Below are 26,159 nucleotides of genomic sequence, written 5' to 3' on the forward strand. Positions count from 1 at the left end.
AGGATATCGAAATAGCGTGAAATCAATTTCAATGAGGCTTAGTGTTGAAATCAATACTAAACATCACCATTGATCACAAGTCATTGTACAACAATATTGATTATAGTTTGTCATTATACACATTACCATTGATCGCCCAACGGTATACGTCTCGCTTGACTGCATACAGCTCAGAATTGTTAAAATGGTGCCAGGGGTAGGCTTATGCTGTGCTGTGCTCAGCCTGCATATCCGTGTGTGTGTGTGTGTGGTCAGACTGCCAGATGAATCTGTTCTCATTGCTGTTGACACCTGACATTAACAGAGCTGTCTGCTCAGCACTTTTATTTTCCCTTGTGATTTGATCCATAGAACTGTCAATTCTCTCTTTCTCTCGCTCTTTCTTTCTTTCTCTCTCTCTCTCCCTCTCGCTCTTTCTTTCTCTCTCTCTCTCTTTCTTTCTTTCTTTCTTTCTTTCTTTCTTTCTTTCTTTCTTTCTTTCTTTCTTGCTCTTTCTTTCTTTCTTTCTCTATCTCTATCTCTATCTCTCTCTCTTGCTCTCTCTCTCTTGCTCTCTCTCTCTCACACACACACACACACACACACACACACACACACACACACACACACACACACACACACACACACACACACACACACAGAGTGTGGGGCTATGAATCATCATCATCAGTTGGATGTTTATGTCTTAGAGCGACCATCACGCTGGGGCTGTAAACTACAGACTGTGTGTGTGTTCTGTGAGCTCCAGACAGACTGTGTGTGTGTGTGTGTTCTGTGAGCTCCAGACAGACTGTGTGTGTGTTCTGTGAGCTCCAGACAGACTGTGTGTGTGTGTGTGTGTTCTGTGAGCTCCAGACAGACTGTGTGTGTGTTCTATGAGCTCCGGACAGACTGTGTGTGTGTTCTGTGAGCTCCAGACAGACTGTGTGTGTGTTCTGCGAGCTCCAGACAGACTGTGTGTGTGTGTGTGTGTGTTCTGTGAGCTCCAGACAGACTGTGTGTGTGTTCTGCGAGCTCCAGACAGACTGTGTGTGTGTTCTGCGAGCTCCAGACAGACTGTGTGTTCTGTGAGCTCCAGACAGACTGTGTGTGTGTTCTGCGAGCTCCAGACAGACTGTGTGTGTGTGTGTGTTCTGTGAGCTCCAGATAGACTGTGTGTGTGTTCTGCGAGCTGCAGACAGACTGTGTGTGTGTGTGTTCTGTGAGCTCCAGACAGACTGTGTGTGTGTGTGTTCTGTGAGCTCCAGATAGACTGTGTGTGTGTTCTGCGAGCTCCAGACAGACTGTGTGTGTTCTGTGAGCTCCAGACAGACTGTGTGTGTGTGTGTTCTGTGAGCTCCAGACAGACTGTGTGTGTGTTCTGTGAGCTCCAGACAGACTGTGTGTGTGTGTGTTCTGTGAGCTCCAGACAGACTGTGTGTGTGTTCTGTGAGCTCCAGACAGACTGTGTGTGTGTGTGTTCTGTGAGCTCCAGACAGACTGTGTGTGTGTTCTGTGAGCTCCAGACAGACTGTGTGTGTGTTTCTCATAATCTTTTCATACTTTACCCCAGCCTCCCATAAATGTTCCCACCAGCAGTTGCTGAAACTTCTTCAAGTCTATAGACACCCACGTCTCTCACTGTCTCTGCTCTCTCTCTGCCTGCATATGCCTTTCATTAGCTCTTCCTTTTCTTTTCTCCTCCTAATCCTCTCTTATCACTGTGATATTTCCTCCCTGGGGTGTCACTAAACCGGATTGATTTGATCATCATGTATTGACAGTCAAACGCCACCATGAAGTTTTCTGCTCATTAAAAATCATGAAAATGAGTAACAGCCTGTATTGCTTCCGTTGTGCTGAACTTTCTTTCACTTTCCCTTATATGTGGGCCAGTGTTTTGTGTGTGTGTGAGAGAGAGAGAGAGAGAGAGAGAGAGAGAGAGAAAGAATAGGAAAGGATTTTTATTTGGGGTCTCTGATTTCACCCTCCCTTATGTGATGTGGTTTTGCAGATGAAAACTTTTTTGGTTGCAGAGTTAGCCAGAGTTCAGACAAAGCTCAAGGGAAGTTTTGTGAGTGTCTCTTTGTAGACCTACACAGTGCTGAGGCGGGGGTCTTCACCTAGATAGTGGGCAACAGAAGCAGTGGATGTCTGAAGGAACACCCACAGAACAGTACTTTTCTGTATGAATCTTAACTTTGCCATCGTTTCTCTATTTTGCTGTGATTTTGCCAGTGCCAATGTAGACTACCAGACAATTCTTACTGTTCTGCCCCAGTAACTGACTCACCTGACCAGTGGAGGCTGCTGAGGGGAGGATGGCTCATAATAATGTCCGGAATGGAGTGAATGGAATGGTTTATGTTTGATACCATTCCATACACTCCATTCCAGCCATTACACTCAATTCCAGCCATTATTATGAGCCTCCACTGCACCTGATGTAAGATAAAGTTGTCTCCAGATACTTATCTGAGATCAGGTTTAGTAGTTTTCCAACTAATGATTAGGATTAGGATTAGGGGAAGGGGAAGCTGGTCGTTAATGGTTAGGATTAGGGGAAGGTTAGGGGAAGGGGAAGCTGGTCGTTAATGGTTAGGATTAGGGGAAGGGGAAGCTGGTCGTTAATGGTTAGGATTAGGGGAAGGGTAAAATGGTCGTTAATGGTTAGGATTAGGGGAAGGGTAAAATGGTCGTTAATGGTTAGGATTAGGGGATGGGGAAGCTGGTCGTTAATGGTTAGGATTAGGGGACGGGGAAGCTGGTCGTTAATGGTTAGGATTAGGGGACGGGGAAGCTGGTCGTTAATGGTTAGGATTAGGGGAAGGGGAAGCTGGTCGTTAATGGTTAGGATTAGGGGAAGGGGAAGCTGGTCGTTAATGATTAGGATTAGGGGGAGAGGAAGCTGGTCTTTAACCTGTGCTTATGAGTAACGTCTACTTCAAGTGGCTCACCTTCCCAGAGTAGTCATCTGCGTGTTGCTAAAGTAGAGGATGATGGGAGATTCCCCTGGGCTTATCTAAGACTGTTGTTTCCCCTTGTCCTCTTACACTCAGCCTCCCTCTCCCACAAGTTATTTCTCTGCAAGATGGGAGGGGCCTCTGCAATGCTGGAAAAGTGATATAGGGGGAGTAGAGCAGGGATTCAGAGAGACAGGCAGGCAATGAGAAGTGACAGTAAAGGATAGAGGGAGATGGGGAGAGATTGACATAAATTATACATTTGAGAGTAGGAAGGGTGAGTTAGTCCTCTGAGTAAGCACCGCACCAGAGATGTGCCGAATAATAGTTTCTTTATTTAGCCAAGAGAACAAAAACACAAGCCCCTAAGAGTCATCTACTAAGCCTGTTTGATATAATCCCCACGACTACGATGGGAAAACAACAAACAACAGTCTCTCTCTCATTCTTCCTCCTCACTCTCTCTCTCTCTCTCTCTCTCTCTGCCCCCTCCCTTCTTTTCCGAAATGAGGATACAGGCTTAGCAGCTTGCTGCATCTCTTTTTGCAGGGGTGTTGTGGTGTTGCTGTGTATGTATGATGCCAAATTCGAAACAAAGTCCTAGCCACTACCTCAAAGTACTATAGTAATTTCGAGAGGATTGGATAGTTCTCGGAACATCCTTCCTGGCCTGAAGACAGGTTAAGTGGATCTACTACTCTGCTAATAACACATATCCATTTCTTTTAGGACTAAATATCAAGGGGTAGGGTCTCGGACATTGAGTATACAATATGTGTTAAAGTTGTGGTATTGAGACTGGTATATCATACTATTGGTACTGTTTGAGTGTATTGGGGGTGTTGTTCATTCTAGTCATATTGAGCTAGCAGCGGAATGATAAAAACAGATGTTTTTGTAGATGTCTGCTCCAGTTAGCCAGACAGTAGATCCTATACCCCACATGCAAATAAATATAAAACACACTTCTCAGTATGGTGCTCTCCCTTATCTAGCTTTAACTCTCTCTCTCTCAATTCAAATTTTTATTTTTATTTTTTTTATTTTATTGCACCTTTATTTAACCAGGTAGGCAAGTTGAGAACAAGTTCTCATTTACAATTGCGACTTGGCCAAGATAAAGCAAAGCAGTTCGACACATACAACGACACAGAGTTACACATGGAGTAAAACAAACATACAGTCAATAATACAGTATAAACAAGTCTAAATACGATGTGAGAAAATGAGGTGAGATAAGGGAGGTAAAGGCAAAAAAAGGCCATGTTGGCAAAGTAAATAGAATATAGCAAGTAAAACACTGGAATGGTAGATTTGCAATGGAAGAATGTGCAAAGTGCAAAGTAGAAATAAAAATAATGGGGTGCAAAGGAGCAAAATAAATAAATACATTTAATACAGTAGGGAAAGAGGTAGTTGTTTGGGCTAAATTATAGGTGGGCTATGTACAGGTGCAGTAATCTGTGAGCTGCTCTGACAGTTAGTGCTTAAAGCTAGTGAGGGAAATAAGTGTTTCCAGTTTCAGAGATTTTTGTAGTTCGTTCCAGTCATGGGCAGCAGAGAACTGGAAGGAAAGACAACCAAAGGAGGAATTGGCTTTGGGGGTGACCAGTGAGATATACCTGCTGGAGCGCGTGCTACAGGTGGGAGATGCTATGGTGACCAGCGAGCTGAGATAAGGCGGGGCTTTACCTAGCAGAGACTTGTAGATAACCTGGAGCCAGTGGGTTTGGCGACGAGTATGAAGCGAGGGCCAACCAACGAGAGCATACAGGTCGCAATGGTGGGTGGTATATGGGGCTTTGGTGACAAAACGGATGGCACTGTGATAGACTGCATCCAGTTTGTTGAGTAAAGTGTTGGAGGCTATTTTATAGATGACATCACCGAAGTCGAGGATCGGTAGGACAGTCAATTTTACGAGGGTATGTTTGGCAGCATGAGTGAAGGATGCTTTGTTGCGATAAAGGAAGACAAAAGTGACAAACAATAAAAAATGAACAGTAAATATTACATTCACAACAGTTCCAAATGAATAGAGACATTTCAAATGCCATATTATGGCTATATACAGTGTTGTAACAATGTGCAAATGTTTAAAGTGAAAAATGGAAAATAAATTAACATAAATATAGGATGTATTTTCAATGGTGTTTGTTCTCCACTGGTTGCCCTTTTCTTGTGGAAACAGGTCACACATCTTGCTGTTGTGATGGCACACTGTGGTATTTCACCCAGTAGATATGGGAGTTTATCAAATCAATTGGATTTGTTTTCGAAATCTTCGTGGGTCTGTGTAATCTGAGGGAAATATGTGTCTCTAATATGGTCATACATTTGGCAGGAGGTTAGGAAGTGCAGCTCAGTTTCCATCTCATTTTGTGGGCAGTGTGCACATAGCCTGTCTTCTCTTGAGAGCCATGTCTGCCTACGGCGGCCTTTCTCAATAGCAAGGCAATGCTCACTGAGTCTGTACATAGTCAAAGCGTTCCTTAAGTTTGGATCAGTCACAGTGGTCAGGTATTCTGCCACTGTGTACTTTCTGTTTAGGGCCAAATAGCATTCTAGTTTGCTCTGTTGTTTTGTTAATTCTTCCCAATGTGTCAAGAAATTATCTTTTTGTTTTCTCATGATTTGGTTGGGTCTAATTGTGTTGCTGTCTGGGGGCTCTGTGGGCTCTCTTTGTGTTTGTGAACAGAGCCCCATGACCAGCTTGCTTAGGTTACTCTTCTCCAGGTTCATCTCTCTGTAGGTGATGGCTTTGTTATGGAAGGTTTGGGAATCACTTCATTTTTGGTGGTTGTAGAATTCAAAGGCTCTTTTCTGGATTTGGATAATTAGCGGATATCAGCCTAATTCTGCTCTGCATGCATTATTTGGTGTGTTACATTATACACAGAGGATATTTTTGCAGAGTCTCAATTTGGTGTTTGTCCCATTTTGTGAATTCTTGGTTGGTGAGCGGACCCCAGACCTCACAACCATAAAGGGCAATGGATTCTATAACTGATTAAACTATTTTTAGCCAGATCCTGGTATGTCTGGTATGTCTGGTATGACTGGTATGTCAAATGTTATGTACCTTTGATGGCGTAGAAGGCCCTTCTTGCCTTGTTTCTCAGCTCGTTCACAGCTTTGTGGAAGTTACCTGTGGTGCTGATGTTTAGGCCGAGTGCTGATGTTTTTTGTGCGCTCTATGGCAGCGGTGTCTAGATGGAGTTTGTATTTGTGGTCCTGGCAACTGGACCTTTTTTGGAACACCATTATTTTTGTCTTAATGAGATTTACTGTCAGGGCCCAGGTCTGACAGAATCTGTGCAGAAGATCTAGTTGCTGCTGTAGTCCCTCCAACACTCTCTCTCTCTCTGTCTCTAATTTCATCTCTCCATATCTCTGTCTTCCACTGATACCTTTCCTACTGCGTACTTATCTCTTCTCCTACATCCCTTATTATTTTTGAATAAACATTGGTTTTGCATGACTGCATACTATGAGAACAGATGTTGAGAGAGAGATGGAGAAGATTGAGTGACATAACATTTTATTTAGCCTACCACCTACCTGTATATTGTAGCATAGGAATGAATTAGATTTTTACAATAATTGGTCTAAGGATTAGCTAGGACAAAAGCTTGAGTCTCAATGTTTTATCCTCTGGCCATTCCGCACAAGGGGACCGACTCTTTAGTCAGAATGCGAGTGAGACCCCCCACCCTCTATCTCAACCTTTTCAAATGTCAGCCACTGCCTATTAGTGCAGCCAAACACTGTTACTGTGAGGGTTCATCTCAAATTAGCAACTGTAATGCGCACACACACACATACACACACAATTAGCGGCCACAGCCTTATGGTGATACCAGTGACATTGCCTAAACCCCTAACCATGTGTATGTGACCAATAACATGTGTGTTGTGTATGTTCTACAGATGATGTCAAGGCTTTTGGATGACTGTATGACCTCGTGACCTTACAAACACATTCGTATAACTCATGCACGCATGGATTCACAAGTAGTCACTATGCCACAGGATCACAGGCTGGTTTCTACTGTATGGGAGAATCGTAATTGCATACTCATCGCAACCTTTCTACTCTCTTCCTTCTCAAAACCGATTGGAGGAGGTCAGAGGGTAGGGACCTCTGGCTTTCTTATCCAATGGGTTTTGAGAAGGAGGCGAGGAGAGAAGACGCGAGGAGTATGCAATTAAGATTCTCCCTCTGTGTACACAAACAGATGTAGGCAAGTCACTTGAGCTCAGCATGAGTCCCATTTCCTCTGACTTTGCATGCTACGCTCTGTTATTATACAATCATGATCATCAGCACAACTCTGATGAAGCTGGAAACCTTGTCATAATAAACTCACCTGGGAGTTTAGATTAGTTTTATTTTTTTGCTGATGCTGAATATTTGTTGCTCCACCTAATCCTGTGCTGGTGGGATCTATGCTCCCATCTTTTGGTCAATTCTGGAAATAGCAACCATGTACTTGTCTATGAGGATCAGGCCTACTGCACTGTAACATTGTACTTGTCCATGAGGATCAGGCTTACTGAACTGTAACATTGTACTTGTCAATGAGGATCAGGCCTACTGCACTGTAACATTGTACTTGTCCATGAGGATCAGGCCTACTGCACTGTAATATTGTACTTGTCCATGAGGATCAGGCCTACTGCACTGTAACATTGTACTTGTCCATGAGGATCAGGCTTACTGCACTATAACATTGTACTTGTCCATGAGGATCAGGCCTATTGCACTGTAACATTGTACTTGTCTATGAGGATCAGGCCTACTGCACTGTAACATTGTACTTGACCATAAGGATCAGGCCTACTGCACTGTAACATTGTACTTGTCCATGAGGATCAGGCCTACTGCACTGTAACATTGTACTTGTCCATGAGGATCAGGCCTACTGCACTGTAACATTGTACTTGTCAATGAGGATCAGGCCTACTGCACTGTAACATTGTACTTGTCCATGAGGATCAGGCCTACTGCACTGTAACATTGTACTTGTCCATGAGGATCAGGACTACTGCACTGTAATATTGTACTTGTCCATGAGGATCAGGCCGACAGAACTGTAACATTGTACTTGTCAATGAGGATCAGGCCTACTGCACTGTAACATTGTACTTGTCTATGAGGATCAGGCCTACTGCACTGTAACAATGTACTTGTCTATGAGGATCAGGCCTACTGCACTGTAACATTGTACTTGTCCATGAGGATCAGGCCTACTGCACTGTAACATTGTACTTGTCCATGAGGATCAGGCCTACTGCACTGTAATATTGTACTTGTCTATGAGGATCAGGCCTACTCCACTGTAACATCGTACTTGTCCATGAGGATCAGGCCTACTGCACTGTAACATTGTACTTGTCCATGAGGATCAGGCCTACTGCACTGTAACATTGTACTTGTCCATGAGGATCAGGCCTACTGCACTGTAACATTGTACTTGTCAATGAGGATCAGGCCTACTGCACTGTAACATTGTACTTGTCCATGAGGATCAGGCCTACTGCACTGTAACATTGTACTTGTCCATGAGGATCAGGACTACTGCACTGTAATATTGTACTTGTCCATGAGGATCAGGCCGACAGAACTGTAACATTGTACTTGTCAATGAGGATCAGGCCTACTGCACTGTAACATTGTACTTGTCTATGAGGATCAGGCCTACTGCACTGTAACAATGTACTTGTCTATGAGGATCAGGCCTACTGCACTGTAACATTGTACTTGTCCATGAGGATCAGGCCTACTGCACTGTAACATTGTACTTGTCCATGAGGATCAGGCCTACTGCACTGTAATATTGTACTTGTCTATGAGGATCAGGCCTACTCCACTGTAACATCGTACTTGTCCATGAGGATCAGGCCTACTGCACTGTAACATTGTACTTGTCCATGAGGATCAGGCCTACTGCACTGTAACATTGTACTTGTCCATCAGGATTAGGCCTACTGCACTATAACATTGTACTGTTCCAGGGGGAGCAGGCCTACTGCACTGTAACATTGTACTTGTCCATGAGGATCAGGCCTACTGCACTGTAACATTGTACTTGTCTATGAGGATCAGGCCTACTGCACTGTAACATTGTACTTGTCCATGAGCATTAGGCCTACTGCACTGTAACATTGTACTTGTCTATGAGGATCAGGCCTACTGCACTGTAACATTGTACTTGTCCATGAGGATCAGGCCCACTGCACTGTAACATTGTACTTGTCCATGAGGATCAGGCCTACTGCACTGTAACATTGTACTTGTCTATGAGGATCAGGCCTACTGCACTGTAACATTGTTCTGGTCTATGAGGATCAGGCATACTGCACTGTAACATTGTACTTGTCCATGAGGATCAGGCCTACAGAACTGTAACATTGTACTTGTCCATGAGGACCAGGCCTACTGCACTGTAACATTGTACTCTTCCAGGGGGAGCAGGCCTACTGCACTGTAACATTGTACTTGTCCATGAGGTTCAGGCCTACTGCACTGTAACATTGTACTTGTCCATGAGCATTATTCCTACTGCACTGTAACATTGTACTTGTCCATGAGGAACAGGCCTACTGCACTGTAACATTGTACTTGTCTATGAGGATCAGGCCTACTGCACTGTAACATTGTAATTGTCCATGAGGATCAGGCCTACTGCACTGTAACATTGTACTTGTCCATGAGGATCAGGCCCACTGCACTGTAACATTGTACTTGTCCATGAGGATTAGGCCTACTGCACTGTAACATCGTACTTGTCAATGAGGATCAGGCCTACTGCACTGTAACATTGTACTTGTCCATGAGGATCAGGCCTACTGCACTGTAACATTGTACTTGTCAATGAGGATCAGGCCTACTGAACTGTAACATTGTACTTGTCCATGAGGATTAGGCCTACTGCACTGTAACATTGTACTTGCCCATGAGGATCAGGCCTACAGAACTGTAACATTGTACTTGTCCATGAGGATCAGGCCTACTGCACTGTAACATTGTACTTGTCCAGGGGGAGCAGGCCTACTGCACTGTAACATTGTACTTGTCTATGAGGATCAGGCCTACTGCACTGTAACATTGTACTTGTCCATGAGGATTAGGCCTACTGCACTGTAACATTGTACTTGTCCATGAGGATTAGGCCTACTGCACTGTAACATTGTACTTGCCCATGAGGATCAGGCCTACAGAACTGTAACATTGTACTTGTCCATGAGGATCTGGCCTACTGCACTGTAACATTGTACTTGTCCAGGGGGAGCAGGCCTACTGCACTGTAACATTGTACTTGTCTATGAGGATCAGGCCTACTGCACTGTAACATTGTACTTGTCCATGAGGATTAGGCCTACTGCACTGTAACATTGTACTTGTCCATGAGGATTAGGCCTACTGCACTGTAACATTGTACTTGTCCATGAGGATTAGGCCTACTGCACTGTAACATTGTACTTGTCTATGAGGATCAGGCCTACTGCACTGTAACATTGTACTTGTCCATGAGGATTAGGCCTACTGCACTGTAACATTGTACTTGTCCATGAGGATTAGGCCTACTGCACTGTAACATTGTACTTGTCCATGAGGATCAGGCCTACTGCACTGTAACATTGTACTTGTCCAGGGGGAGCAGGCCTACTGCACTGTAACATTGTACTTGTCTATGAGGATCAGGCCTACTGCACTGTAACATTGTACTTGTCCATGAGGATTAGGCCTACTGCACTGTAACATTGTACTTGTCCATGAGGATTAGGCCTACTGCACTGTAACATTGTACTTGCCCATGAGGATCAGGCCTACAGAACTGTAACATTGTACTTGTCCATGAGGATCTGGCCTACTGCACTGTAACATTGTACTTGTCCAGGGGGAGCAGGCCTACTGCACTGTAACATTGTACTTGTCTATGAGGATCAGGCCTACTGCACTGTAACATTGTACTTGTCCATGAGGATTAGGCCTACTGCACTGTAACATTGTACTTGTCCATGAGGATTAGGCCTACTGCACTGTAACATTGTACTTGTCCATGAGGATTAGGCCTACTGCACTGTAACAGTGTACTTGTCTATGAGGATCAGGCCTACTGCACTGTAACATTGTACTTGTCCATGAGGATTAGGCCTACTGCACTGTAACATTGTACTTGTCCATGAGGATTAGGCCTACTGCACTGTAACATTGTACTTGTCCATGAGGATCAGGCCTACTGCACTGTAACATTGTACTTGTCCATGAGGATTAGGCCTACTGCACTGTAACATTGTACTTGTCCATGAGGATTAGGCCTACTGCACTGTAACATTGTACACAAGCAGGTAAGATTACAGCATTATCACTGATGAATCCTCAAATAACACTGTGGTAATCAGTCCTCTCTTTCCTCACAGACTGTGGGGATGGCAATGATGATGATAAGGTAGTTGTTGTGGAATTGTTAGATTACTTGTTCGATATTGCTGCACTGTCAGAACCAGAAGCACAAGCATTTTGATACACCCACAATAACATCTGCTAACCATGGGTATGTGACCAATAACATCTGCTAACCATGGGTATGTGACCAATAACATCTGCTAACCATGGGTATGTGATCAATAACATCTGCTAACCATGTGTATGTGGCCAATAACATCTGCTAACCATGGGTATGTGACCAATAACATCTGCTAACCATGTGTATGTGACCAATAGCATCTGCTAACCATGGGTATGTGACCAATAACATCTGCTAACCATGTGTATGTGACCAATTGCATCTGCTAACCATGTGTATGTGACCAATAACATCTGCTAACCATGTGTATGTGACCAATAACATCTGCTAACCATGGGTATGTGACCAATAACATCTGCTAACCATGGGTATGTGACCAATAACATCTGCTAACCATGTGTATGTGACCAATAGCATCTGCTAATCATGTGTATGTGACCAATAGCATCTGCTAACCATGTGTATGTGACCAATAACATCTGCTAATCATGTGTATGTGACCAATAACATCTGCTAACCATGTGTATGTGACCAATAACATCTGCTAACCATGTGTATGTGACCAATAACATCTGCTAACCATGTGTTTGAAGAAGAGAAAAGATTAGATGACATTATGATCCATGTGTAAACCTCAGCAAAGGAAACAGAAAAGCTGATGAGAAAGGCAGTACTATAAGTCTGCGTTTACACAGGCAGCCAAAATCTAATCTTTTGCACAATTATTGGCAAAACAGCTGATCTGATTGGTCAAAATACCAAAGTGGTAAAATATCAGAATTGGGCTGCCTGTGTAGACGCAGCCTAAGTGTGTGTATGAGAGAGCGAGTAAGAGACAGAGAGAGAAAGAAAGCGAGAGAAAGAGCGATGCCTGTAGTGATTTTAAAGGACACAATGACTTGTTTTATAAATGTAGTGTGATATTGCAGGTTAACAACCTCTCATAGTGGAGCAGATGACTAATATTACAGCACAGACATCATGTTCACACAACAGACTCTGTCACCCAGACCAACCCTCATATAACCAACCATACACCAGGTGGACCGGTGGGGCTGTTGGGGTTAACAACTCACACCCTGTTGTAAATCAAGGACAGAACATTCAGCTCTCCCTCGCCAATGTTCACCAGAGGAAGGTCTTTTGTTTCTACAGACTTTTCCCGCTAACACGTTCTAAAGCGAATACTGGAACAATATTTCAAACATAAAACGTGGGGAACACTAATGTCATTTCGTTTGTAATTTTGTGATATCATATAAAAAAAAAATATAAAGGAAATACTGTAGCTTGGAAAGTACACACACTACATGAGTGAAGTGTCCATCCAATGTGTTGTGCATGAAATATGAAAAATTATGAAAGTGTTTTTGTTAAGAGAGGGAAATTATTTTAAGAGACAAAATATATAATTGTTTTACATAAACTTTGCACAAGTTACAAGTCACGCCCCTGAGTGAGGTCAGAGAGCGTGTCAGCCTGACGGAACCGCCCTTTTGAACAAACTGTATAAAATGATGGGTTAAGAATTTACATATCAGACCAGAGAGACATAGAGCTGCAGCTGCACTGTTAGAGCGGTTTGAACCCTGAATCTCAACACGAGGTAGAGACAATAAAACCACCTCCCGGACAATCACTGGTATGGTTTTGAGAGAGACACGGCGAACCAAGGCATTTCACGTAAATATATTTATGATTTCTCACTCCAAGCGGGCGGCGGTTCGTGTGCAAGGTATAGGAATACTACAAGTGAGAGTATTTTCTAAATGTACCAACGTTAAGGGTCTCTCTCCCTCTCACCCTCTCCATGTCTTTTGTAACAGGCAGCCATATTGTTGTCAGTCCGCTATGGACCTGTTTTTAACGTATTAAGTGTGCATGTTATCCTGTGTTACCCTTTAATTAGTTTGTAAATAAATAATTACACCAATTTGTGTAGTACTGAATCATAAGTAAGTCTCAGGTTTTTGCAGATGCAAGGAGGTTACGACTGTTCAGAATGATGATATGATATGAGGTTATGATTAATACATTGACTGTTTATAGATGTGATAGGTAAAGACCTTTAGAGTTTAATTCGGGAGATGGCAACTCTTTAAAGAACCCTTCTCGTGGTGCCCCAGATCCTAATGAGTTAATTGTTACATGATTAATTTAATCGGGTAACAATTAAACATATTTAGGTAATTAGATAAATAACAATCCTCAGATTGATTTTAAAGTCAAGCGACACTCACCACGACACTTACCAAATTTTTCCGGACAGTGCACTTTCAGCAGTGTTTTAATTAGAATGAGTGGATTACCATGTCCTTGAGAGATGTGTGGGCTGTAATAGCAGAGGGCTGCTGCTGCTGGGGGTAATAGGATGTAATTATTTAATGTTGTATAACGAGAGGGTCACCTAGGACTCGTTAGCCTGATGCTAATTAGTGTTTTTTTTCATAGGTGATTAAAGAAAGATTTCCACTGTTTGCTCTGGGCACCGAGACGTGACTAAGACTATAATTTTAAAGTGGTCAATACAATTGTATTCTGATTAACCTTTATTTAACCAGGTGAATTAGTTAGAAACAAATTCCACATAGCAACAAGATGTGTGCATTGTGTTTATTGAAACTCACTTTTTCAAAGCTGCTTGCATTATTTTTTTATGCAATGTATGTTTCTGTTAGATAATGTAAAGTAATATATGTAAATGGCAGATTGTAAGTAGACATATGGAGTATGAGATTTGATGTGTGGGATCTTTATTTCCTGTAGTAAGAGTTAGATTTCCTGTGTCACGGCTGCCTTGGCCTCATCTCCCTGGCACTCGGTGTTCACCTGGGAACAATGACAACATGAACAAGTTAGTTGTTAGTAATACTCATGTATATCAAAATAGGATTGGGCTCACAGTCAGTCAGTGAATGTCATTGGTCATGTAATACCACACTCACTCTGTAGGAGGAGCTCCACTCCCCGGCCCCATTGCTGTTGACAGAGCGTGCCCGGAACAGGTAGTGTGTGTTTAGGCAGAGCCTGGCCGTCTGCAGGTTGCATGTCTTCAGCCCCACCAGGACCACTCCCTTCCCCTCCTCCATGGCCATCCCCAAGGTAACCGCATCCTGGAAGTGGATGTCAAAGGTCTCCACCTCCTCACCCATGGGCAGCATCCAGAAGATCTACACAGACAGATAGATAGCTATCATCATATTGGATAACTTCTACATAGATATAAAACAATACATTTGAAGTTTAATTCCTGAATAAGTCCATAGTTGCTGTTTAACTGTACCTCCACAGTGGCTCCACTGACGATGTGCTGGTAGATGATGGGGGGCCTGGGCAGCAGATAGCGTTCCTTATCGCTGCAGTCCCCAGCTGACAGGCCCAGCTGTTCCTCCATCACCAGCTTCCTGTGGCTCCTGGGGGTCCGGGGGCTTCGGGGTGAGTCCGCCAGGGAGCGGTGCGGGGTCCCTGGGCATGACGGCAGCTGCACCACCTCGCAGCACCCCTCCAAAACATCTGCCTCCATGCCGGTCGCCACAGAAACCACTGCAGCCACTTCGGGGCTCTTCCAGTGGAGGTGGGTCCCCAGCAGGGCCTGCAGGTCCCTAAAGAGGGCATCAAAGTCCATCTTCACCCCCTTGAAGGGCTCCCCCTCCTGGAGAGTCAGGGCAGGGCGTTGAATGTCCCCGTTGACCCTCTGCAGCCGCTGGGTCAGAGCCATGGCCCCGGTCAGGAAGGCCACGGTGTTGGGCTCCAGGAGGGCCTGTTCAGAGATCATCTCCATCCCAGTCAGGGAGCCCAGGAGTGGGGCAGAGGTCTGGAGGAAGTCAATGGCTCCGCTGCAGGTGCTGGAGGTCAGGTTGTCCAGGTGTGAGAGCAGCAATGCCTCATGGTCTAGCAGGACATTACGGAGAGACAGGAAGCCCTCGCGTACACGGCGTCTTAGCTCGGTGCCGTCGGAGCCCGTCCGGGCCCTCAACTGGTCCATGGACACCATGTCAGCTTCACACTGGGACTTCACTACAGCCACATGACGGGTGCAGCAATAAACATCTGATACAAACTTACATTTCTGTATGAACTTTTAATGAATTAACTTTGAGTTTACTCTGCTGCAAGTAATCTGTTTGACATAATATTCCCTCTAAGCTGTGCACGTGCGTCGGCACGCAGCTCCCCTCGGATGGCCGGGCAGAAGAAATATCAGCCCATGCAGAGAAGCATGAGTTTGACCTTCACTCAACTTCCTAGTTTTTCCCTTTAGTTAACACTATCAACGTTTCACTATACTGTGGAAAATTGTGCTCAAATCAATACAATATTAGACACTTTCAATGTAACATACTGAAACAAAACAAACTATGCAAGACTTATTAGTATGCAACATTAACTGTGTAAGAGATTTTCTTGTATGCAGAGAGCATTGGCATATTATTCTATTGCATTTACAGGCATGACTCAGGCCCCTACTCTACAGCGCCATAACCAATCAGAGCTGCAGTAGGCCTATATGCAAATAGTCATATATGGATCTGTGCCATTCACTTTGAACTTGACTGTGTTTACAGCATGAGTGGTCACGAGTAGGTGCGCTTGTTTTGAGATCAAACCTGTGCACATTTGTTCATATTCTTTGCTAGTTAGTGAGTCGTTAGCCCGGTTATCTCTAATTTCTAGTCAACAATGGGGGAGTGGTTGCTTCCGACAAGAGCACAAGATGTGTGCATTTCTAGTCATCTTTGAAAAGCTAGTCAGGTAAAGTGCGTTTTTTAAGTGTTAAAGGGGCAGTGTTGTATTTTGAGACAGGCTTGATAAGGTAAGTAGCCAATAGGCAGAGGGAAGCATAATCTGTCTGGTTTTCTATAATAATGGTAATAATAATAATAATGCATTTTATTTTGTAAAGTGGTGTCTTGCATCAAACAACAAAACATTTTAAGCCATCTCCTTGTCTGAAGGACTAGTGGATAACAGGGTAATGTTAAGCCCTGCATGTTTTTTTTAAGTCTCATGGAATGTAGGCCTACATTGAACACCACACATTTGCTGCTACTGTAGGCTGATTGATAGAACAGCTATTTCCATGTTAAAATGTTATGGGATGTATTTTTCTCCATTGTTTTCGATGGTAGGCCACTCTGGTAGACCTACATTATGATAAAATATCCATAGTAGCCTACCTGACCACTGTTAAAACTGAAACTTAAAGCGAGTACAACCTCAGTGTTCACAGTAAACTTGCGCTGGAATTTGCACAGAATTTTCAAAATGTGCAAGTTTGTCCTCAGCAGACCTGAAATTTGCTCAGTGCCTATTTTCTTTTGAGGGAACATTGGCTACCATTGCTGTGGTTCACAGAGATTGGATTTTGAGAATGTATTTTTTACTTGGAGTAATTAAGATGTGAAAGGTTATCACTGGTACATTCTGGCTGCACTTATGAAAGCTAATTAACTGAACAAAAGCTGTTTGTGCAGCAACATTAAGATGTCAAAAGAACGACATAAATCCATGAAATTAGAGTAGTAGACGTGACCTTACCCTTCCAAGCCTGCTCTAGGGAATTGTGGATGCCCACCTCCATGTGGGTGCGGGCCTCGTGGACTAGAGACACATTGTGTCCCTGGTGCCCCTGTTCCATGCACCCCTGGCACCCCAGAGCTCCGTCGTCAAGGCAACAGTGGGACAGGGAGCGGTCGTGGTGGGTGGGGCACGGATCGCGGCACCCGCTCTCCACGGGCTCCGTCAGCACGTGGACCTGGAATGCCCGTTTGCCATGGAGTTTTCTCAGGCACTTGGCACAGTAGTTAAGGCCGCAGGTGTGGCAGTAGCGCTGGGCCTCGCGCTGCTTACAGCAGATCTCGCAGGCGGTCACCCTCAGGGGTCTCTTCTTGGCACGGTTGTTTTTGGGTTGCTTCACCCACCTCAGGCCCTCAAGCCTTTCCAGGAGCTGCTCAGCCACGTTAGCCAGGAGAAGGTTCTCTGGGAAGTGCCAGGACTCGCCGGGCTGGAGGGAGTAGTGGACCAGGCAGCGGGGGCACTGGGAGCAGGGCTGAGGTTGCTCGGCATCAGAGGCCTTGGTGCTGGGCGGCTTCTTGCGGACGCTTTCCAGGCAGGGCCGACAGAGGCAGTGGCCACAGGGCAGAGACACAGGCTGGAGGAGGAGAGTGTCACAAGCTGGGCAGCACAGGTGGAGAGCCAGGGAGCGGGTCACTGGGTCAAGCTCAGCTTTTGTCTGGGCATCCTGAGAGCTAGAAGGGGTAACAGGCAGGCTTAGAGGTCAGAGAGGGGAGAGCTGGAAAAAAATACTAATGTAGTCACAGTTACACTACAATATCATCCCCCCACTATGCCAGACATTTTCAGATGACTATTTCTGTTATTCCAGTCCATATAAAAATAAAAATCATATATGGCACTACTTCAGTACTTGTTATGCTTTTTATCTGTTTCATACCATATCTCCTTTCCTGTGTGTTTGGCTTTGGGGTTGTTGCGCATCTTCGAAGACCTCAAGCGCGGCCAACAGCCGGATTCAGAATCAGTACCAAGCATTCTTGTATTAGATAACAGATTCCCAATTCTATTTTATGCGCTATATCCTAAAGAAAACAAAGTCATGATTAGATTTCGCTCGTTAGGCTAGCCTACTTTCTATTTCACTCATTGGCTTACATTTTGGTTGCAAATTCTAATAGAGATCGTTATATTTAATTAGCCTAATCTAGTTAATTAATCTGCATTTTTCATTCATTACTGAGGCACTTACGTTCTTCAGCACGTCTGAGTGTGATCAAAAAGTGAAACTCGCGGGAATATCTCAGCTGTTTTACTGTGACGTACACTTTCGGCCGTCTATGACGTTATTATGGCAGCGTACGTGGCGGCCGAATTATGTGGTAACGTGGTCAAATTCCAAGCCCAGCGCTTTGATATGATTCTCTACAGCCTATTTCCTCGAAGTGGGGAAAAAGTTGATAAAACACTACCAATAAACACATCAGTAGAAATGGCCACTAGATGGAGACATTGTATTACATTTGACATTGGATTAAACACACACAAAATATCTTAGTTGTATGTACACACACATAATGGGTGTATTACACACACACACACACACACACACACACACACACACACACACACACACACACACACACACACACACACACACACACACACACACACACACACACACACACACACACACACACACACACACACACACACACACCTCACTCCCCTCACTCCCCTTCTTGGCAACCTTGGAAACCTTTCCCCAATAGAATCTTTCCCCCACGGGAACCACACCTGTTGGCATTCTCACAAACAATTGCAAAATTGTTTCAATAATATATAGAACTTTTCTTGCAGCTCTGGAATATAAAGCTTTTTTGAGGCCTTGCTCACAATTCATTCTGTGGCACCACAATGACCAAACTATATACTGTATGTGAGGCTCTTGATCATATCTTAGATCATGACTTTGACACAAAGTAGTCTGTGATAAATAGCACAATAGGTTTCATCTGAGTATTTGTTATAGTCAAAATAATACAATAATCCATCTTTTTTTTTACTCAAAAAATAGTTGTATGAGCTCAGGTCAATGAGGCCTACAGGCCATAAATAGCAAATAGAAGTTAAAAATGTGTAATGTTCACAATAATTTAAGTTGATAAAAAGATCTAACAGAGCATTAGGTGATATACAGTGGGGCAAAAAAATATTTAGTCAGCCACCAATTGTGCAAGTTCTCCCACTCAAAAAGATGAGAGAGGCCTGTAATTTTCATCATAGGTACACTTCAACTATGATAGACAAAATGAGAAAAAAAATCCAGAAAATCACATTGTAGGATTTTTAATGAATTTATTTGGAAATTATGGTGGAAAATAAGTATTTGGTCAATAACAAAAGTTTCTCAATACTTTATTATATATCCTTTGTTGGCAATGACAGAGGTCAAACGTTTTCTGTAACTCTTCACAAGGTTTTCACACACTGTTGCTGGTATTTTGGCCCATTCCTCCATGCAGATCTCCTCTAGAGCAGTGATGTTTTGGGGCTGTTGCTGGGCAACACGGACTTTCAACTCCCTCCAAAGATTTTCTATGGGGTTGAGATCTGGAGACTGGCTAGGCCACTCCAGGACCTTGAAATGCTTCTCACGAAGCCACTCTTTCGTTGCCCGGGCGATGTGTTTGGGATCATTGTCATGCTGAAAGACCCAGCCACGTTTCATCTTCAATGCCCTTGCTGATGGAAGGAGGTTTTCAATCAAAATCTCACGATACATGGCCCCATTCATTCTTTCCTTTACACGGATCAGTCGTCCTGGTCCCTTTGCAGAAAAACAGCCCCAAAGCATGATGTTTCCACCCCCCATGCTTCACAGTAGGTATGGTGTTCTTTGGATGCAACTCAGCATTCTTTGTCCTCCAAACACGACAAGTTGAGTTTTTACCAAAAAGTTATATTTTGGTTTCATCTGACCATATGACATTCTCCCAATCTTCTTCTGGATCATCCAAATGCTCTCTAGCAAACTTCAGGCGGGCCTGGACATGTACTGGCTTAAGCAGGGGGACACGTCTGGCACTGCAGGATTTGAGTCCCTGGCAGCGTAGTGTGTTACTGATGGGAGGCTTTGGTACGTTGGTCCCAGCTCTCTGCAGGTCATTCACTAGGTCCCCCGTGTGGTTCTGGGATTTTTGCTCACCGTTCTTGTGATCATTTTGACCCCACGGGGTGAGATCTTGCGTGGAGCCCCAGATCGAGGGAGATTATCAGTGGTCTTGTATGTCTTCCATTTCCTAATAATTGCTCCCACAGTTGATTTCTTCAAACCAAGCTGCTTACCTATTGCAGATTCAGTCTTCCCAGCCTGGTGCAGGTCTACAATGTTGTTTCTGGTGTCCTTTGACAGCTCTTTGGTCTTGGCCATAGTGGAGATTGGAGTGTGACTGTTTGAGGTTGTGGACAGTTGTCTTTTATACTGATAACAAGTTCAAACAGGTTCCATTAATACAGGTAACGAGTGAAGGACAGAGGAGCCTCTTAAAGAAAAAGTTATAGGTCTGTGAGAGCCAGAAATCTTGCTTGTTTGTAGGTGACCAAATACTTATTTTCCACCATATTTTGCAAATAAATTCATAAAAAATCCTACAATGTGATTTTCTGGATTTTTTTCCTCATTTTGTCTGTCATAGTTGAAGTGTACCTATGATGAAAATTACAGGCCTCTCTCATCTTTTTAAGTGGGAGAACTTGCACAATGGGTGGCTAACTAATTACTTTTTTGCCCCACTGTATGTATTATTATGGATTTATAATCAGCTATAATGGGATGGTCATTTTGGACCTGGAACACAGAATTAATTAACATGAAACTAACCTTTCATAGCTTTGAAATGCCATAGGCTGAAATGTCCATAGACTTTACTATATGACTAATTAGTGACCTGTGGCTGAGTATTTCCCACCCCATTTTAATTCACATTCTCTAGGCCTAGTTGTTTTCTGTATTGAACAAATTGATAAGTGACTGCGGAATGAATGAGACACAGCTAGATTCTAAAACAAGTCTTTATTGGTCAATTGACAGAAAGTGTTTTAGTGACCATTTAAAGTAAACTAAGAAAAACAGTCCAAAGAAAAAATCAAGAAAAACCGAAAAAAGGTTTTACACATTTTACGAGGATGATATTTATTTTCACCTTCTTCTTCTTCTTCTTCTCTAACAGTGGTCACCAACCGGTGGATTGCGATTTTAATTTATTCCATTTAAAAAAAAAAAACCTTTATTTAATGTTGATTGACAGGTTGATCTTCAAGGCATTCCTAGTCGATCACCAAACATTTCTGTAGAAAAGCCAACGGTAACAGCATACGCTTGCGCCCCTTTTTTTCCGTGTTGCGCTGTTGACGGTACGTTCAACTTGATTCGGAAGCCCTGGGCACCGGGTATACAACGTTTTACCATTGCATTTGTCTGAAAAGACAAACTCCGGCTACCCAGCGGACCGGGTGATATGTGGCTAAATCGAGTGCGCTTTTGGTGCTGGCCAATCGGATAGCTCAATTCACTGTGCCTACCTACTTCCACGACCCCGGAAAATGAATGAGTAGCCAAGTGTATGGCTAGCCCTGCGTTTTTATTATTATTATTAGCAGCTCGTCGTGTGTATTTTAATATCGAGGAGTATTTCACTTTTGTTGGTCATAGGAACAACATGAATTTGTGCCGAGGCACATGTGGTGCGACTCGAGTTTTGCCATCAGGTGGAAGACTGTGTCCCCTCCATCTGGTCAGTCTCACTGGAGGAAAGGAAGGAGAGAGCAAGGACCGTCTGCTGCTCACTTCTTCCGCCCACTGAGACTGTTTTCTTTTTTTTTTTAATAACTGGGAACTCGGGATTCGTTGACTTTTGATCGTTCAAGACAACTGGGAACTCGGAAAAAGCAATATCCGATTATGGAAAATAGTTTTGAATGGTCATCCAACTCGTAAACGCTGGCATCTTTCTAGAACTCCGACTTCCCGACCTGAAGTTCACTGACTTCTTGGTTTGACCTCGTTTCTTCAGAGTTCCCAGTTGTCTTAAAATCACCATGACCATCAGATGCAGGTACTGTACCATCAGTCCAGTTAAATAAACAAGTGAATTATGTGTGCTCAGCTGTGCCTCACAAGTGCTACAGCAACTGATCTATTAGCTCGAGTTTTGAAATATAATATGGTCGAGAATAACAATATTGCCAGGGCAGGCATATAGCCAATATGCTAAGATAATGTATTAAGTGTACTGCACAAATCTCCTACAGAGATGTTTTTATTAGGTTAATGTAAAAATAATTATCTGAGCGGTAGATCTTGGCTTGCCTTTTGACTGCGAAAGTGATCTTGACTCAAATGTTGGTGACCACTGTTCTAAATCAAACGTTGGGAGAACATTGGGGAGGATTGATGCAAAGTCCAGCAAGGGTTCAAAGGGGATACATACGGGTACAGCTAGAACCAAAGGACTATCCCCGGGAAGGAATACATCAAGCAGGGTCACACAGTCAAATACCCAAATGAAGAAAATAGAAACTTTCAATTTCTCCTCATGGCAGGTTAAATCACGTTTTGTAATATGTGTACTGTGTATGATAGGGGTAAGGGAGACAGAAGACAACACCCTATACATGCCCTGCCCATTAACCAGTTTAAGTTGGGTTTAAATTGGTTTAACCTCCATGATAATTTCCCACTGTTGTCTCCCATCCTAAAATGCAGGAACAGCGGTGTCTGTTTGTCTTGCCTATCTTAACAGAGACAGAGAGCACAGCCATTTGGAATGAACTGAACATTGAGATGCAAACATAGAGAGAGGGGTGGGTTTGGTGTGATATGAACAGAATGAAATGACATGGGTGGGTTAGTACATAGAGATGGGGGGTGTGCATACATACATACAGATGAACAGAGGGAGGGGCTTTGCTAGGTTCAGGGCAGGGTCACCTACTCTAGTCAGTATGTACAGGTAAGAGGAACATATCAAAATGTACAAGGTTCCTTCTCTCTTATAGTGTGTCCAAAAAAAATCAGAACAGGCAAGGTCAACTTTCACCTGGGTGCTTATTCAGTTGGGTACAGAATATTGAAGATAGAAATTAAAAGCATATAGCTGACATGGTTATTGTTTTGCATGACAGAGAAACGTGTCTGTTCTATGCAACATATTTCTATCTGCACATTCTGTAATGTTGCAACTGCATGATTATGCCTCAAGTAACTACAACATCTCCAACAGGACACCAATCAAAAAACAAATCGATTGTTTAGTGCCATTGGTTACACCAAATGTAAAATCACCTAGACACATCATCCAGGCTTAAATACGCAGTGAAAAATCAAATATGTTCCATTGCAATAAACCCAACATATTTTTCAGGTATTAAAATATTGCAAATCAATGCAATAATTTTTTCTTATTTTGTCTTAAATTTTAATTTGATGCAATAGACAAAAGGTATGATATACTGAACACAGATACACTACATGACCAAAAGTATGTGGACATCTGCTCGTCAAACATCTCATTCAAGAATCATGGGCATTAATATGGAGTTGGTCACCCCTTTGCTGCTATAACAACCTCCACTCTTCTGGGAAGGCTCTCCACTAGATGTTGGAACATTGCTGCAGGGTCTTGCTTCCATTCAGCCACGAGCATTAGTGAGGTCGGGCACTGATGTTGGCCGATTATGCCTGGCTTGCAGTCGGCATTCCAATTCATTCCAATCGTGTTAGATGGTGGTGAGGTCAGGGCTCTGTGCAGGCCAGTCAAGTTCTTCCACACCGATCTCGACAAACCATTTCTGTATGTAGGGGTGTTGCGGTGACCTTATTACCGCCACACCGGCGGTCACGAGTCATGAAGGCAGTCAAATTCCAAATGACCGCTTAGTCATGGTAATTAGGCTTCTCCAAGCTCTTATGCTGCTGATGGGAATTAGTAGCCTACCAAACTTGCTAACTGCCTGGTCCTCAGCACTCTGTTGTCCCTCTAATCACTCTGACATCAATGCAAATGCAATCGAAAATCTAATCAAACACTTCATGAGAGCCCATAAGCTAATGTTGCACAACATTTCTATAGGGTGTGCAATTGCGTGAGAACCTTGCTTTGTGCACGCTGTAGAGGATAAGCCAGGAATGTTTAAGATGTTTATTTAGATGTAATATGTAATATAATGAAGATGCCTGTTGTCATGCTGAAACAGGAAAGGGCCTTTCCCAAACTGTTGCCACAAAGTTTGGAGCATAGCATAATCTAGAATGGCATTGTATTCCTTAGCGATAAGATTTCCCTTCACTGGAACTAAGGGGCCAAGCCCGATGCATGGAAAAACAGCCCCAGACCATTGTTCCTCCTCCACCAAACTTTACAGTTGGCACTACGCATTTGTGCAGGTAGCGTTCTACTGGAACCCAGGTTAGTCTGTCGGACTGCCAGATGGGGAAGAGTGATTCATCACTCCAGAGAATGTGTTTCCAGTGCTACAGAGTCCAGTGGCGGTGAGCTTTACACCGCTCAAGCTGATGTTTGGCATGGCACATGGTGATCTTAGGCTTGTGTGTGGCTGCTCGGCCATGGAAACCCATTTCATGAAGCCCCCGACAAACAGTTATTGTGCTGACGTTGCTTCCAGAGGCAGTTTTGAATTCGGGAGTGAGTGTTGCAACCGAGGACATCATTTTTTCACGCACTACGCGCGTCAGTACTCGGCGGTCCCTTTCTGTGGCCTTCCCCTTGTGGCTGAGCCGTTGTTGCTCCTAGATGTTTCCACTTCACAATAACAGCACTTACAGTTGACCGGGAAGCTCTAGCAGGGCAGAAATTTGATGAACTAACTTGTTGGAAAGGTGACATCCTATGACGGTGCCATGTTGAAAGTCACTGAGCTCTTAAGTAGGGCCATTCTACTGACAATGTTTGTCTTTGGAGATTGCATGGCGATGAGCTTGATTTTATACACCCGTCAGCAACGGATGTGACTGAAATAGCCAAATCCACTAATTTGATGGGGTGTCCACATACTTTTGCAATATAGTGTATCAAGGTAAGGATCGAAGGTGTTCCCCTATACTGGACTGTACCATCTTAAAGGAAAACTCCACCCAAAGACTATCATTTGGTATTTGTTTCATTAGTTGGTTGTTACCATTACAAAAGATCACAGCGACCTATAGGACCACAGTTTCTCAGACAAGATTTTAGACCCTGAAAAAATAGGTGGAAAACAGATGTTTGACAAGCAATTTCAGTTGTATACAGTATTTTCACATTTTGTTGTATTTTTTTCACAGTCTCAGTAAAAAACAGTAGGTAAGGTTTCAGCTTGTGGATGAGGGCTTGAGGTCTGAGGTACTCAAGACCACAGGATAGTATTACAGCATTGGAGTACCACAGGGTAGCCTTTAGTTAACACCACATAGTTTGACATAAAGGAAAGGAGTCTTTTTAAATTCAGACTGGTGTTGTGTGTGTGTGTGTGACGTGTATGTGTGTTTTCACTTTAGTGCTCATTCTATTCCTAATACCATTTCCTTTTTTCACCAGTAGGGGAAGATGTTACCTCAACTCAGAGAAATCTCAGGTAGTCTCATGACTTGAACAATTTATTTTATAGTAGTGAGTATGTTGATGCCTCAGCGTGTGTGTATGTACATCAGTGTGTATGTGTGTGCATCAGTGTGTATGTATAATTGTATTCAGTAGGTTATTGTAGAGTTGTCCCAGTCCAGCTGGCCCCTCTTGCTGCTCTGTTGTACCCTGGGAGCTCCTTGAACCTCCTCCTCCTCGCTGTCGTCTGACTCTGTGCTGGTGATGTCATCCTCTTCATCTTCCTCCTCCTCCTCACTGGCCTCTTCCTCAGCTCCCTGGGGCTCCTGGAAGCTCTGCATGGGGCACAGAGGCAACAGGTGTGTGACAGGCTCTGGAGCCGATTACTGTGGCCCTTGTGTATCCTACTCTGGTTCATTATGTCCCATTCCTCCCTCTGCCCTCTATCTTCAGGTACTCACTCTATTTCAGTCCATTCTCTCTTTTCTCACTGTGACGAAGCTGACTCAGTACCTCTCGTCACTAATTATTGAATTCCCCTTGTTTAGCGCATTCATGTGTCCCTATAT

At 43.6% G+C, this 26,159-nt stretch overlaps 2 protein-coding genes across 2 annotated transcripts in view; both read right to left on the bottom strand.

Moving 5' to 3' along the window:
- Positions 1 to 14,248: 14,248 nt before the first annotated feature.
- Positions 14,249 to 17,974, bottom strand: LOC118944654 (tripartite motif-containing protein 42-like). The gene is made up of 5 exons (XM_036964659.2): positions 17,931 to 17,974; positions 17,015 to 17,724; positions 14,760 to 15,493; positions 14,422 to 14,646; positions 14,249 to 14,305 (listed from the first exon to the last, which is right to left on the bottom strand). The coding sequence occupies exons 1-5, from the start codon at positions 17,972 to 17,974 to the stop codon at positions 14,249 to 14,251; spliced, it is 1,770 nt and encodes a 589-aa protein (XP_036820554.2).
- Positions 17,975 to 21,046: 3,072 nt separating this feature from the next.
- LOC110507154 (calsyntenin-2) overlaps positions 21,047 to 26,159 on the bottom strand; it is a 445,555-nt gene continuing 440,442 nt past the window's right edge. The window contains exon 17 of the mRNA XM_036965819.2: positions 21,047 to 25,925. Coding sequence (XP_036821714.2) covers positions 25,740 to 25,925 — 186 coding nt within the window. The 3' untranslated portion in view covers positions 21,047 to 25,739. The remainder of the gene's footprint in view (positions 25,926 to 26,159) is intronic.

The sequence above is a fragment of the Oncorhynchus mykiss genome, chromosome 27, assembly GCF_057628025.1.
Source record: "Oncorhynchus mykiss isolate SJ-2025 chromosome 27, ASM5762802v1, whole genome shotgun sequence".
NCBI classification, from domain to species: Eukaryota; Metazoa; Chordata; class Actinopteri; order Salmoniformes; family Salmonidae; genus Oncorhynchus; species Oncorhynchus mykiss.

Excerpts from the sequence above, each read along its gene's own strand:
- LOC118944654 (XM_036964659.2), bottom strand. The coding sequence starts at position 17,974 with ATGCGCAACAACCCCAAAGCCAAACACACAGGAAAGGAGATATG. Across the intron at positions 15,494-17,014 it reads CCTAGAGCAGGCTTGGAAGG|TGAAGTCCCAGTGTGAAGCT; the intron begins GTAAGGTCACGT and ends ATGTGGCTGTAG. Across the intron at positions 14,647-14,759 it reads TCAGTGGAGCCACTGTGGAG|ATCTTCTGGATGCTGCCCAT; the intron begins GTACAGTTAAAC and ends CTGTCTGTGTAG.